At 37.5% G+C, this 15,255-nt stretch overlaps 2 protein-coding genes across 3 annotated transcripts; both read left to right on the forward strand.

Moving 5' to 3' along the window:
• Window positions 1-321: 321 nt before the first annotated feature.
• LOC134865991 (C-C chemokine receptor type 4-like) lies at window positions 322-3,418 on the forward strand. Its single transcript, XM_063885873.1, has 3 exons — window positions 322-337; window positions 2,806-3,071; window positions 3,169-3,418. Exons 2-3 carry the CDS (start codon window positions 2,810-2,812, stop codon window positions 3,189-3,191), a joined length of 285 nt encoding a protein of 94 aa, XP_063741943.1. The 5' UTR covers window positions 322-337; window positions 2,806-2,809; the 3' UTR covers window positions 3,192-3,418.
• A 2,074-nt stretch (window positions 3,419-5,492) lies between these two features.
• LOC134865990 (chemokine XC receptor 1-like) lies at window positions 5,493-13,532 on the forward strand. Of its 2 annotated transcripts, XM_063885872.1 has the most exons (5): window positions 5,493-5,517; window positions 5,701-5,753; window positions 7,487-7,528; window positions 9,617-9,667; window positions 9,849-13,532. In XM_063885872.1, exon 5 carries the CDS (start codon window positions 9,862-9,864, stop codon window positions 10,879-10,881), a length of 1,020 nt encoding a protein of 339 aa, XP_063741942.1. In that variant the 5' UTR covers window positions 5,493-5,517; window positions 5,701-5,753; window positions 7,487-7,528; window positions 9,617-9,667; window positions 9,849-9,861; the 3' UTR covers window positions 10,882-13,532. The 2 variants fall into 2 exon arrangements, 1 of the variants encoding a protein (XP_063741942.1); XR_010166011.1 differs by lacking the exon at window positions 5,493-5,517 and having other exon boundaries at window positions 5,536-9,667; window positions 9,849-9,919; window positions 10,094-10,186.
• The last annotated feature ends 1,723 nt before the right edge of the window (window positions 13,533-15,255 follow it).

Here is a 15,255-nt window from a genome sequence, read left to right on the forward strand (position 1 = left end):
CATATTAGAGAGGGGAAAAAAAACACATTTAATACATGTGTGTAAGGAAATTGGAGAATGTATAACAAGTTTAAAGGAGAAATCCACACTTGGGACAGTGCTGTTCGTGTACTTGTGGCACACCTAAAAGACAAATTCAAATGAATTAGAATTATTTTTACTTGTAGTTCACTTCTGAAAACAACAAAAACAAATACTGAACAAGTATGGTGATGTCGGTTGAAACCAAGATCCCCAGCTCTGACGTTATTTGATTTCGGTTCACCTTTGGAGTAAATACTTAAGGAACAATTCCCTATTCCAGTGATATCTGCAGGAAGGACTCTGGTGTGTGCAGGTACCTACAGTAAGTTTCTAAATTTCTCAACTAGTTCTACACGGATTCACTATAATTTTTAACAATATCTGACATTTTGTCTATTTAATGTTTTTTAGTTTAACAAAAGTTATGTTTTACTTAAAATGTTTGTCTTTTTTTAATTTCAATCAGTTACTGTATATAAAAAACATGGACATTGAAGTATGAATACTTGAATGCTTTTTCAGCACAAATATATATATATATTTTAATGTATTAACCTTCTCCCTTTCCTTTAGTGGTAGCCATGCAAACAGTTTTTTGGGGGGTAGATTTGTGAAGAATAGTTATTAAACTGTCCAAATGTTACCGTTGCCCTGAAGTGCAAGTCAAAACAACATTTCACAAAACACTACAACATTTCACAAAACACAATGACCTTTCAAAAAACACTACAACATTTCATAAAACAAGTAAACATTAAAACAATTAGGGAAAGAGTATTCCTTTAGGGCAGGGGTGTCCAAACTTTTTTCCTCGAGGGCCACATACAGAAAAATATACGGAGAGCTGGGTCACTTATAGAGGTGAATATTGCCTCATTATAAATTATAAGTTAGCAAAACAAATCAAATGTAGGTGAATAATGCGCAATACTTGGAAATGCTTGAAGGAAAAAACTGCCTACATCCCGTCGGTCTTTAGGGTTTTATTTATTTTGTTGGCAGCTCATTCCTTAAAACAGAAGCCCCACATTGCTTATAATAAGAGTAAATATGGAGGTTCAATTTCAAGCTTGTTATAGAAATAAGTTATTGGGCTTATTTTATCAACTAAGATTTGTTAGAAAATGTTTAAAATGTGAAATGACTGATTTTATTTGAAAATTCGGGCTTATTAATTTATTTGAACACATATATTTGAGAAGTACAATATAAGACAAGCTAATTTGTTTAATTTGTGGGCCATATTCCATTATACTTTTAGAAATGGCAGGGGGCCGATTCAAAATGGCCTGCTTTTGGCCCCCGGGCCGTAGTTTGGACACCCCTGCTTTAGGGAGAACACTCCTTGTTTGTGATTGGACAGGGATAGCCGGAGAAACACTGCTGTGATTAGCTGTTTGACAGCCCTGCATCTTTCCTGTTTGGTAGTACTCAGCTGTGTCTGCACACATTTTAAACTGAGTTGGAAAAAAATACAGGAGGTGAATTATGTATAGTCACTACAACATCACAACATCAACCCGTCCCTTAGAACTCTGAAAGCGTAAGTAATAAGACCCGCCAAGATCAGATAGTTTCACACAGTGTCCGAACTACGGGGGGACTCGGGGGATCCGAGACCCCCTGAAACTGACACGAGACCCCCCGAAAACATGATTTGGGAAATGTTGTGGGGTCTCTAAAATAGTGTTTTCGAGATCCGCGCTCTGAGTCAAGCACAAGAGCAAGCGCCCCCCCCCGAGAGAAAAATGGGACCCCCCGAAAATCTCGGCATAGTTCGAACACTGGTTTCACAGCCTGCAAGCAATACTAGCGATATACATTTATTATGGTGCACAAATTCCCAAACTCTTTCCACTACGCTTTCAGGGTTCTAAGGGACGGGTTGATGTTGCGATGGGTTGACAGCATGTCTAGGACAACTTCATATGTTATTCTTTTTATTTAAATATATTCCCTTAAGATTTCCATCTCTTCTTCCATTCTTTTCAGCTCCGTTTAAAATGTGTGCACACACAGCTGAGAAGTACCAAACAGGAAAGACGTAGCGCCGTCAAACAACCAATAACAGCAGTGTTTCTCCAGGTAGCTCTGTCCAATCACAAACAAGGAGTGTTCTCCCTAAAGGAATACCCTTTACCTAATTTTTGAAATGTTGATGTGTTTTTTGGAGGGTTTTTGAAATGTGGTTGTGTTTTATGAAATGTTGTGGTGTTTTATAAAAATGTGGTTGTGTTTTAAGAAATGTTGTGGTGTTTTATGAAATGTGGTTGTGTTTGAGGAAATGTAATGTTTCGTGAAATGTGGTTGTGTTTTAGGAAATGTTGTGGTGTTTTAGGAAATGTTGTGGTGTTTTTTGAACTGTCACTGTGTTTTGTGAAATGTTGTTTTGACTTGCACTCCAGGGCCACCGTAAAATGTATTAAGACTGTGGATAATTCAAAATACAGAAACACTGATAATGATAAGAGCCTCTTGTTTAAACCTTTAAAATCAGGTACTTCAGTTGCACTGTGCTGGAATAAGAAAACATAGAGATGTGTATCTCAGAGTCTTAGCACATAAAACTAAAACTTTCATGGCTAAATACCAACCGTAATACTTGAAAACTTGTAGTTTTTGACATATATCAAGAGAATGTCATATAAGAATGTTATGAATATATGGACATATTAAACTGTGGAAAGATTTTAAAATGTGATCATCTCATATCGTACTTTAACATTAAGTCTGTTTAACCCCCTATACTTCATAAAACCCTTTTTTCTCTTCTTACTGAAGGAATATGGCAACAACTGACTCAGACTATGACCAAACCATAGAAAGTTATGACTATGACAATGGAACCGTGGATCAAATGTGCAACATATCAAGCATCATTCAGTTTGGAGAAACCTTAACTCCAGTGGTCCTCTCTATTGTGGTCATCCTCAGTCTGTTCGGCAACATCCTGGTCATCGTGATCCTGGCCAAGTATGAGAATCTCAAAGCCCTCACCAACGCTCTGATCCTGAACCTGGCCATATCGGATCTCTTCTTCACCGCAGGTCTGCCCTTCTGGGCCTACTATCACATCTACGGATGGACTTTAGGGCAACCTGCTTGCCAGATAGTCAACTTTTTCTTCTACATTGGTTTCTACAGCAGTGGGATCCTCCTCATCCTGATGACTGCTCACCGTTATGTAGCCGTCATGAACCCTCTGTCTGGCATTGTCTCCACTGCAGGCTCCTACAGTCTTATAGCGTGTGTGATTATCTGGGCAGTGAGTATATTGATTGCCAGTCCGTCCTTCTTCTTCACCAAAGCCGAACAGAATCACTGTGTGTGTGCGAATTCTTTTTGGTGCTTATGGGGAATCTACCAGCAAAATGTTCTCTTCGTCTTGAGTTCAGTGGTGTTTATTTTTTGCTATTCTCAGATAATCTGCAGGTTGCTGCGTCCTACTGCCAGGAGAAGAAAGAACAAAACTTTAAAACTCATTTTTGCCCTCATGGTTGTTTTCTTTGTTGGCTGGGGACCTTTCAATATAGTGATATATCTAAAGTCATTTGATTACTGGCCCAAACCACCTGTTGACCCAAATACTTCGGAGGAATTGTGTGAATTATCAAAGCCACTTGATTACACCTTTTACATAACCAGACTTCTGGCCTTTTCACACTGCTGCCTCAACCCTGTGTTTTATGTGTTTGTGGGAGTTAAATTCAAAAACAACTTGAAGAAAATGCTGAAGGGCTGGGGACAAAGCAATGGCTTCCGCAATAGGAATAGCCGACTAACAATTACATCGATAACAAGTGGTGAGGAGTTTTCTATGTAGTTGATATGGAGAGAGGTGAAACCAGAACTTCTAAACCAGAAAAAAAATACAATCTAAAATCTCATTGATATTTGTGAATTAATATGGAACAAAAATGTAAAAATCCAGACTTGTGGTAGTATTTGTCATGGTTCCAGTGCAAAGAAAAAAAAAAAATCTTGTGATGTTGTAGTGATTACTGTTCTAAGTTGCTTTTAGTGAACACTATTTAACCAGCCCTAGACCTTTGGGATCTTCATGCACAGGAAGAGCAAGAAACAGTATTTAGCCGTTTTTCTCAGAGACTTCACAATGAGATGGCCTTTTCTATAGAAAAACACCTCCCAGAAATTCTGAAGAGTCATTTAACACTTGCAAAATAGCCCTATACACAAATCAACCTGAACAACAAGCTCCTCCTACTAAACAGGGCAAGCATGGTCCCTGCTAACCATTAGGGTTTTTTGCCTTGTCGTTCAGTATAGCAGGCTGACGTTGACTCTGCTTCAACTATAGGTATATGGCGCCACATTCCTTTTTTTTATTATTGAGTCAACATCTTCATCATCCTCATTGACATCAACATCATTCCACAATCAACTGCACATCCGTCTATTGAGTTTGCAGATAATCTTACAAAAACATTCAGTTAAAGCTTATTCTGCAGTCTTATTACTAAGAGAGGTCAGAGGAGAATAAACTGGTGCAAGCTGACAGAAATGTGGCACTAACTTAAATGCCAAAATGATAAAGTGGAAGGGCATACAGCAGACGGAGAACAGGCTGGTTTTAGTCTTGGCCCACCAAAACTGGGTGGAAGATTATAAAAAAAGCGCCGGCTCTGACAAATCTCCATGTCTGCTGCTGGTCAGGAATTGGCGTAAACAACATGAAGCCATGAATCCACCCTGCATTGTGTCAACGGTTAAGGCTGGTGGTGGTGGTGTAATGCTGTCTGGGATATTTTGTTGGCATATGTTGGGCCTTACAAACCAGCCCTTAAATATTATCAGTATAGGCAACCTTGTCCCAGAGTACACATCTTACATGTGTTGTAATACACGCACTGACTCTGTAAGATATTTAATTGGTCCAAAAATCATGTAATATTGTCAGAAATATTTAATCAAAATTGTAAACCAGTTCCATTTATTTCACTTTTTCATTTCCAATCAAGCTGTGCTAACCCTAACCCTAACCTGTCCAAATGGCAAACAGCTCTGTATCATTTCAATAATATTTATATGAATTCAAATGATTGTTGATACATTGATTATACAATACGTACTAAAGTTAATATGTGATACATTGTGTTTTACTGCATTTTACGTTATGGGTTCATATTAAATCATTTATCTCAGTTGTTCGTATGGTCATCTTCAAAAGCTTTGCATGCAAGAAACTAAACATGTTTTTCTTTTGAACATTGTTGAATTTCAAGCAAAAATGTGTTTATTTGTTATTGATTATGTCATTATCATTTTTATACTTTACAATAAAATAGACCAAAAAATATTTCTCGAATGTCACCTTCCTGTTATTTTTAGATCATGTTAAATCTGGAATGATGATGCAACACCTCTGATTAAAGTGAAACCAAAGGAGGAGCTTCTTCATTAGTTTGCTCTTATATCGCACAGCTTCTCCATCACAATGAAACTCACCACATGAAGTGACAGTCGTTGTTCAGGGTAAGTTGTTAATATTTACTGTACTTGCTTTCCATATCTAATGGTGATGTTACTACATAATGTTTTCCATATTGTAAGGATGTTCAATGAATTACTTTTTTTAAAAACTTCATTTCACTGAGGGCCATCTTCTCATTTATAATTACACTTTGCCAATTGTCGTTTTCTGCTTATGTTTCCCAGAATACAACGTACAATGGCATTCAACAACTCCACAGTGAACAGCGATGAACATTGTGAGAGGTTGTTTGACTTGTATAATTTTAGTGGTGCCTCATTAATTTTGATCTTCATCCTCAGTATCATAGGAAACTGCCTCCTCTTATATGTTCTCTTTCTCTATGAGAAGTTGAAAAATGTCACAAATCTATTTGTCCTGAACCTTGCCTTCTCCGATTTGATGATCGCATTCACATTTCCGTTCTGGGCCTTCTATAGGCTGCAAGATGACTGGATTTTTGAGAATTTTGCCTGCAAACTTGTGACTGCTGCAGACATTGTTGGATTGTACAGTAACGTCATTCTACTGACTGCTATGACTGTGGACCGTTTCATAACAGTGGTGCTGCACAACATGCCAAAAAAACAAGAAAAGAGGTGGAAGTTTGCGGGATTTAGCTGTGCAGCTGCATGGATCATCAGCATTTCAGTTTCTGTATATGCTGCTACCAACGTCAGTGTTGAAACACTCTGGTTTGGTCGCTCCTGCTATCTTACGACATCTGATAATGACGAAGCATTTTATCTTGCAGTGTCTGTGCTCTTCTTCTTCCCATTAGCCATCATTGTTTTCTGCTATTCTGCCATCCTCAAGACAGTGTTGCAGGCTTCAAACAGAAGAAAGCACAGGACAGTAGTGGTGGTGTTATGTATAGTTGCTGCCTTCATCATCTGCTGGGTACCTCACAATATTATGGATATAATCGTGTTGCTCTATAAACCTAAAGAGTGTTATGCACAGAAACGCTTGACAATTGCCTTTCATATTTTTCTGATACTTGCTCATTCTCACTGCTGTATGAATCCTTTTCTGTATATGCTCTCAGAAAAGTGGCGAAGGCATCTTTTGGATGTTTTTAGCTGCAAGAAAGTCAGGAGGATGAGAGACAGGGAGAAAGGCACTGGCTCCTCTGTGAACCAAAATGTAGCTTTTATATCATAAAGCTCTGCTGTTGTGTTGGAACCCACCTGCAGCTAGACATTTATTGCTAAAAATGAAAACATCAATGAATACTTGATATCATTTTTGTTTTGAACTTTATTTGAACCTATGGTGTTCATATTTCCTTAAGGATATCAGGGGGTCTATTTCTATATAAGTCTCCATGTTAATGCTCAACTCTGACTACATTTTGCACATTCTTGCACACATGTTTGCGCAGCCCTCCACCTTAAAATACAATTCACTGTAGTTTGCCATATATTGCCATGTCTTCATTGTTCTCTCGCTAGTTAATTTAGCTTCAGTAGCTTTGTGAGTAGGTGGAAAACACTGTCACTGGCTGTCTTAAAGTTGTACAGTTTTAAATGACTCATTTAAAAATGTCAGTCTCATGAAAGGGTCTTTAATAAAGACTTGATGGCTTGAAAAGACTGAGGCTAAAGATTTGCAAAAAGGTAGTTTCCTCACCAATTGAGGATCAATGTAAAGGAACATTAAAGGAACGTTTATAAAGCTAAAGTGACTTTGTTTCATGTTCGATGACAGGAAAAAGCAGCACAACTACATGTGATTAAACAACTGTAAAACTGTTATCAAATCAACTCTTAAAAGGTCATGGTTATAATGATTTTACTGCACTAAACAAATCAACCTACTAGATGGAATTGAACCAGTTTTCGGTTTCTAGCTAATTAATTAAGCTTCATTGGCTTTGTGAATTGGTTCTAAAAATGATATGTGATGTACACTTTTTAATCAAACATGTAAACCAATTCCATTTATTTTCCCTTTTAATTTCCACTCAAGCTGTGTGCTGAAAAACAACAACAATCAGCTCTGTGTCATTTGGTAAATATTCATGTGATTTCAAATTCTTGTTGATACATGTGTCATGCATTGTACAGATAATATGTGATACACTGTGTGTTACTTCACTTAACTTTATGGTTTCATATCAAATCGTTTATCTCAGTTGTTAGTGTAGTTGTTATATTGTCACCTTTAAGAGTCTTGCAAACAAAACAGAACATATTTTCTTTTCAAAATATATATTCTTTTATCAAATTGGAACTTGTAACGTGTGATTTATACATGTATTTTAATAGTTGCTAGAACACATTATCATTATTTCCTTGCTAGGATAAAAAAGATGAAAACATCTTTCTAGCACGGACCCTTCCTTCCTGTTTTGTCTACGTTATGTTTTATCAGCAGAACATCAGGTTACCATTTTTGGTTAATCTAAAAATATTCATGCTTAAACTGGAATGATGATGCAACACCTCTGAAAAATGTGAAACCAAAGGAGGAGCTTCTTCATTAGTTTACTCTTACAGTGGGGCAAAAAAGTATTTAGTCAGCCACCAATTGTGCAGGTTCTCCCATTTAAAAAGATGAGAGGCCTGTAATTTTTATCATAGGTATACCTTAACTATGAGAGACAGAATGAGAAAAAAAATCCAGAAAATCACATTGCAGGATTTTTAATGAATTAATTTTCAAATTATTGTGGAAAATAAGTATTTGGTCAATAACAAAAGTTCATCACAATACTTTGTTATATACCCTTTGTTGGCAATGACAGAGGTCAAACGTTTTCTGTAAGTCTTCACCAGGTTTTCACACACTGTTGCTGGTATTTTGGCCCATTCCTCCATGCAGATATCCTCTACAGCAGGGATGTTTTGGGGCTGTCGCTGGGCAACACGGACTTTCAACTCCCTCCAAAGATTTTCTATGGGGTTGAGATCTGGAGACTGGCTAGGCCACTCCAGGACCTTGAAATGCTTCTTACGAAGCCACTCCTTCGTTGCCCTGGCGGTGTGTTTGGGATCATTGTCATGCTGAAAGACCCAGCCACGCTTCATCTTCAGTGCCCTTGCTGATGGAAGAGGTTTTCACTCAAAATCTCACGATACATGGCCCCATTCATTCTTTCCTTTACACGGATCAGTCGTCCTGGTCCCTTTGCAGAAAAACAGCCCCAAAGCATGATGTTTCCACCCCCATGCTTCACAGTAGGTATGGTGTTCTTTGGATGCAACTCTGCATTCTTTCTCCTCCAAACACGACGAGTTGAGTTTTTACCAAAAAGTTCTATTTTGGTTTCATCTGACCATATGACATTCTCCCAATCCTCTTCTGGATCATCCAAATGCCCTCTAGCAAACTTCAGACGGGCCTGGACATGTACTGGCTTAAGCAGGGGGACACGTCTGGAACTGCAGGAGTGCGGCGTAGTGTGTTACTGATGGTAGCCTCAGTTACTTTGGTCCCAGCTCTCTGCAGGTCATTCACTAGGTCCCCCCGTGTGGTTCTGGGATTTTTGCTCACCGTTCTTGTGATCATTTTGAACCCACGAGGTGAGATCTTGCGTGGAACCCCAGATCGAGGGAGATTAGCAGTGGTCTTGTATGTCTTCCATTTTCTAATAATTGCTCCCACAGTTGATTTCTTCACACCAAGCTGCTTACCTATTGCAGATTCAGTTTTCCCAGCCTGGTGAAGGTCTACAATTTTGTCTCTGGTCTCCTTTGACAGCTCTTTGGTCTTGGCCATAGTGGAGTTTGGAGTATGACTGTTTGAGGTTGTGGACAGGTGTATTTTATACTGATAACGAGTTCAAAAAGGTGCCATTAATACAGGTAACGAGTGGAGGACAGAGGAGCATCTTAAAGAAGAAGTTACAGGTCAGTGAGAGCCAGAAATCTTGCTTGTTTGTAGGTGACCCAATACTTATTTTACTGAGGAATTTACCAATTAATTCATTAAAAATCCTACAATGTGATTTCCTGGATTTTTTTTTCTCATTTTGTCTCTCATAGTTGAGGTGTACCTATGATAAAAATTACAGGCCTCTCTCATCTTTTTAAATGGGTGAACTTGCACAATTGGTGGCTGACTAAATACTTTTTTGCCCCACTGTATATCGCACAGCTTCTCCATCACAATGAAACTCCCCACATGAAGTGACAGTCGTTGTTCAGGGTAAGTTGTTAATATTTACTGTACTTGCTTTCCATATCTAATGGTGATGTTACTACATAATGTTTTCCATATTGTAAGGATTTTCAATGAATTACTTTTTTTGAATTTCATTTCACTGAGGGCCATCTTCTCATTTATAATTACACTTTGCCAATTGTAGTTTTCTGCTTATGTTTCCCAGAATACAACATACAATGGCATTCAACAACTCCACAGTGAACAGCGGAGGTGAAAACTACAGCGATGAACATTGTGAGAGGTTGTTTGACGAGATTACTTTTAGTGGTGCCTCATTCATTTTGATCTTCATCCTCAGTATCATAGGAAACTGCCTCCTCTTATATGTTCTCTTTCTCTATGAGAAGTTGAAAAATGTCACAAATCTATTTGTCCTGAACCTTGCCTTCTCCGATTTGATGATCGCAGTTGCACTTCCGTTCTGGGCCTTCTATTGGCTGCAAGATGACTGGGTCTTTGGGAATTTTGCCTGCAAGCTTGTGACTGCTGCAGACATTGGTGGATTGTACAGTAACGTCATTCTACTGACTGCTATGACTGTGGACCGTTTCATAACAGTGGTGCTGCACAACATGCCAAGAAACCAAGAAAAGAGGTGGAAGTTTGCAGGATTTAGCTGTGCAGCTGCATGGATCATCAGCATTTCAGTTTCTGTATATGCTGCTACCAACGTCAGTGTTAAAACACTCTGGTTTGGTCGCTCCTGGTGTGTTAGGAAATATAATAATGACAAAGCATTTTATCTTGCAGTGTCTGTGCTCTTCTTCGTCCTATTAGCCATCATTGTTTTCTGCTATTCTGCCATCCTCAAGACAGTGTTGCAGGCTTCAAACAGAAGAAAGCACAGGACAGTAGTGGTGGTGTTATGTATAGTTGCTGCCTTCATCATCTGCTGGGTACCTCAAAATGTTGTGGATATAATCCTGTACTTCTTTGGACCTAAAGGCTGTTATGCATGGCAACACTTGATAATTGCCTTGAGTATTTGTCAGGTACTTGCTTATTCTCACTGCTGTATGAACCCTTTCCTGTATTTGCTCTCAGAAAAGTGGCGAAGGCATCTTTTGGAACTTTTTAGCTGCAAGAAAGTCAGGAGGATAAGAGACAAGGAGCGAACCACTACCACTTGTATTAACCAGAAGGTAGCTTTTATATCACAAAGCTCTGCTGTGGTTTTTGAACCAACCTGCAGCTAGACATGTATTGCTAAAAATGAAAACATCAATTTATACTTTGAATATTAATTGTTTTGAACTACTTCAACCTATGGTGTTCAAATGTCCTTAAAGATATTAAGGGAACTATTAATATAATTCACTATACATTTTAACCCACCATGTTCATTTTAAACAGTTAACGCTCTTTTCAGTATTTTTTTAATTTGCTATCCTTGATTCGGGACAGGGTGAAACTTGTTCATATTTTTATTCAAATTGTGATTCATCAGCATGTTTGTTTTTTTTACAATTTTTCGGTTTCTAGCTAGTTAATCTAGCATCATTAGCTTGGTGAGTTGGGTGAAAACACTGTCACTGACTGTGATAAAGTTTTAAAATTTAAAATGAATACTTTTAAAATGAGTCTCATTAAAGAGTCTTTAAAAAACAGTCAATGGCTTGAGGACTGAGGCTTTTCAAACATAGTATCCTCACCAGTTGAGGATCCATGTAAAAACTCAGTGTCAATGTTTATACTTTCATCCAAATGTTATTTGGAAAGACATTAAGCAATCCCTGGTGAAGTTTGCTGCATTTTATTTTCAAATACAATTAAGAACAGTAGGCTACTGCCGCTAACGTTAATCCAACTCTGATAGCATTTATGGCCAGCTTTTATTTGTTTTTTTTTTGTTTTTTTTTAAGCTGCAAACAGTTTGTGATATGCTGTTATGCTACATTTTAATGTAAGAAGCGGGCAGGTGCTGTTGGCGTAATAGTTTTCTCTTGTGTTTTTGCTTTTGTGTAAAAAAAATATATATATATAAAGACACTGTACAATTAAATAAATACAAAGCTTGACTGACACTGCTAAAATGTCCTAATTTGGCCAAAAGTTGATTACATCAGAATACTGAGAACAGGCCGGAACAAGCACATTGAGTCAGACTGATGAGGGAAATTGTAAAGCGCAACACAGAAAGCAGCAAAACGGAAACCTCTAACCTTATCAGATGAGGGAATGGCCAGCAGTGTTCCTCGTGCACACTAACTCCAAGTTAACATTTTAAAAGTATTCGTTCTTCTTTCTGGCTCGTTTTTTACAGAAGCATTTCCCTCTGGAGTAACCTTGTCAATGTGACAACAAACATCTTTCTGCCAAAGTATCAATAAAACGTACCATTCTGCATTTTTGTGATTAAAATCATAGCCAGTCAAGTTTGACTAACTCAACCATCCCTATGCTTGTAGTTGTTTTCCTTAAAAGTTGTGAAAGAAATCCCGACAGTTTTAGGTAATTTGGCTACATTATTTCAGTAATTAATATATTTTACAAGCCCTTTTTTTTTTCCTTTTCTGTGACCCAAATCTTTTAACTATTATATTTAGTGTGTTTCACCAGAGCCCTGTCAGTGTACTTGAACATGGTTGAGTAGCGCGGCCCTGATGGCTCCACGGGGGGTCCCGAGAAGAGTGTATAGGGACGGCTCAGTGGGCCACTGTAACAGCACTCATATCCCTCTCTGGGGGTAGATTAAGCTTAATTAACTAAACCATCCAGCACGCTTGGATGAATGGATACAAGTCAAGGGCAGAGCAGTCACGGGTGTGCTCACACATCCCCTAGCAGGCACTGGGAGACGTTTTTTTTCCCGGATATTATCTGTGTGTATTATTGCAGCATTGAATTGCATACTGTAGTTATAATAAAGTTAACAATATTAATGTTTATTTGTATTTAGACTGCTATGTGTGTTTATTCAGTCAAAACAATATTGACCTCTGAATAGAAAATAAACCTGTGTTGTACGATGCACTTTCAGTGAGATGTCCTCCCATAATCTTGAATAGGGTTCTTAATGTAACACCAAATTATCATTGTTTGCAAACAGCTTTTAGAATAATCAGAAGGAAGGGATCATATTAAGCATCAGCTAGTGGGAAAATAAGTCACATTTTGCTTTCAGATTTTCTTTCTAGAATATGCTAATGAAACAACATTTTGTGAGAATTAATACCATTAAAAACCACAGAGAAAAAACTAATGAGAACAATACCTAATAAAACACACCCAACTGAGCAAAAAGAAAAAAGACATTCGAAGGCATCCCATTTCATATCTTCGAGTCAGAACAATCTCTTTTCCCGGATCATTTTCTTAGCAAATGATGTTGTTGTTCCATCCTGTTTTTAGCCACAAGCTAAACAGCTGTTGTTGTTTTCTTATGTCGTCTCTGCTACTAGCCCTCCTTAGCCCTATAACATTCACTCCCTGCTCTTCTTTTCTCCAGGGCAACTCATCCTCCTTTTCATATTGATATCTCCCCTTTAAATCCAGCTATCTATAACGATAATTACTCCAACCATATGTGAATTTAATTGATGCCTTGCAAATGTGTACGTGTTTGTGTTTGTTGCATATTGCTAATAAAGTCTTATTGCCTGTTAATCTGGACTGTCAGGGAAATGCGTGCAAATCGTTTAAGTGTGTCAGCCTTATCATTACAAACAACTGTTTTGGTGAACAAATATAGATGACTTAATCCTCGTATGACAAACACTGGCATGTATGACATTCTGCTAATGCACCTTATCCTTATTGAATTTGTCACGGGAATAAAATGTTTCAAAAAAGGATTAGATCCAATGTTTAACACACCTGGACAAACACATCTTTGTTCAATCATGAAACCGGGACGATGACTGCTTTGGAGTACATACTTTAAAAATGTGCATTTGAAATATTGACAAAAATATCACACCTCTCATGCTGCCTCTTGACTTTTCTTTTGTCACTGCATTGCAGCATGTCTCCACTAGAGGGGACATGGGTATTGGCATTGTGTGGTTTGTTTCAGCTGGGCCACATTAACGATATCAATCCACAGCTTACAAAGAATTAAGACAAGAGATGTACTCTCTTTTGGACAGACAAAAAGACTATGAATCCACACAAAAGGGTTGCACGTAATTAAATTCATGTTCACATTTGTTCCTTTTTTTAAAACATTTTTGGTTCTGTGTGTTTTTGAAAATGTTCACCACAAAGAACAAATGCAGCTTGTCTCACAGCATATCCCACACCATACTTTCTTTGTATTTCAGGGTCATTGTCCTCTACTTACCTGCTGTTGTACAATAGAAAAACACAATGATTAACTACCACGGAGACTTAATTAACTAATCAAACATCTGGATATTCAGACTAGGCCTACTGCAAAGGCTTAGCTGCCTCTTGTAAGACTGGCCATTTGATGTATCAAACAGTGCGTCCTGATGTTTCTTGTTACATTTTTCCCATCTGGCTTGTTTTGTATCCTAACATATTTATTTTTTTAACAGCATCTCTCGCTTTGAAACTTTCACTTTTAATGTTTCTTATTTAGAAATAGTTCATGTGTTTTTGTCCCTTTGTGGCATTGTTGACAATGACTGGAGGATTGTGGACGAGGACAAGGCTCTAAAGACAATACAACATAACATTCATGGCATGGGAATATATACCTGAAATGTATGTGGTTAAGCTGCATATGGGCCTCCAATTAGAGGCAATAGCTGTATTCCCAGGACATTATATTTTATTTTATTATCTTTTACCCTCACACCAGATGTTATGTTTCTATACACATTAGTCAAAGAGTACCATACCATACCATACCAACAAAACCTTCAAATTACTGATGTGTAAGTTATTTTATATTTTTTTGGTAAATGAATTAAACAAAATGTGTGTACAATTATTTTAAATACAAACGTGTAGGCTATTGAGAAACAGTAAGGCATGTAAAGGCATACATTGCTTACTACTGACATATTGACAATAAAGAGATCAAAATGTGGAACCAAATTAAAAAAAGAGAAAATTAAATAACAAGTAACCCTGAAAATACATTAACTTAACGTGAAAAAATGTACTGATTTTTACAGAAAATGACAAGTGAAGACAACAATCAGATCAACAATGAACAGAAAACTATTGCAATATTGTGTAATATAAAACACAATTACACCAGAAACTATAAGGGCACTTCTGAGTGTAGACCTCTGCCAAGGTTGTTTCCATGAGCGGGAAATCATTTGTGTATCCGCCCTGTGATTCTGCTCCAAAATGTAATGTTTTTTTCATTGGCCAGTATTACACAATTCTAAAAATTTAAAGAAATGCACTTTAGTTTTTTCCTTTATCTTGCTGACAAACAGACACACACACACTAAATAAATAACCTCACTGGCAGAGTCCAACATCATATAAATGCTATCACATGATCTCTAATGGTTAGATTCTCATTGCCATTATTTCAAATTAGTGTTAAGATTAAGATTGCAAATCAATCCTCTTAATTTGTTTGAAGAAGCTATTAGTTAGATGAAAATTAACAGGATGAAGCCTGAAAACATTGTATCTTGATTAAG

The sequence above is a fragment of the Eleginops maclovinus genome, chromosome 6, assembly GCF_036324505.1.
Source record: "Eleginops maclovinus isolate JMC-PN-2008 ecotype Puerto Natales chromosome 6, JC_Emac_rtc_rv5, whole genome shotgun sequence".
Classification (NCBI taxonomy): domain Eukaryota; kingdom Metazoa; phylum Chordata; class Actinopteri; order Perciformes; family Eleginopidae; genus Eleginops; species Eleginops maclovinus.

What these genes read in the sequence shown, in the direction of transcription:
- LOC134865991 (XM_063885873.1), top strand. Translation starts at nt 2,810, where the DNA reads ATGGCAACAACTGACTCAGACTATGACCAAACCATAGAAAGTTATGAC. An exon ending in GGATCTCTTCTTCACCGCAG is followed by an intron (nt 3,072 to 3,168) that starts GTCTGCCCTTCT and finishes TGGTTTCTACAG; the next exon opens with CAGTGGGATCCTCCTCATCC.
- LOC134865990 (XM_063885872.1), top strand. Translation starts at nt 9,862, where the DNA reads ATGGCATTCAACAACTCCACAGTGAACAGCGGAGGTGAAAACTACAGC.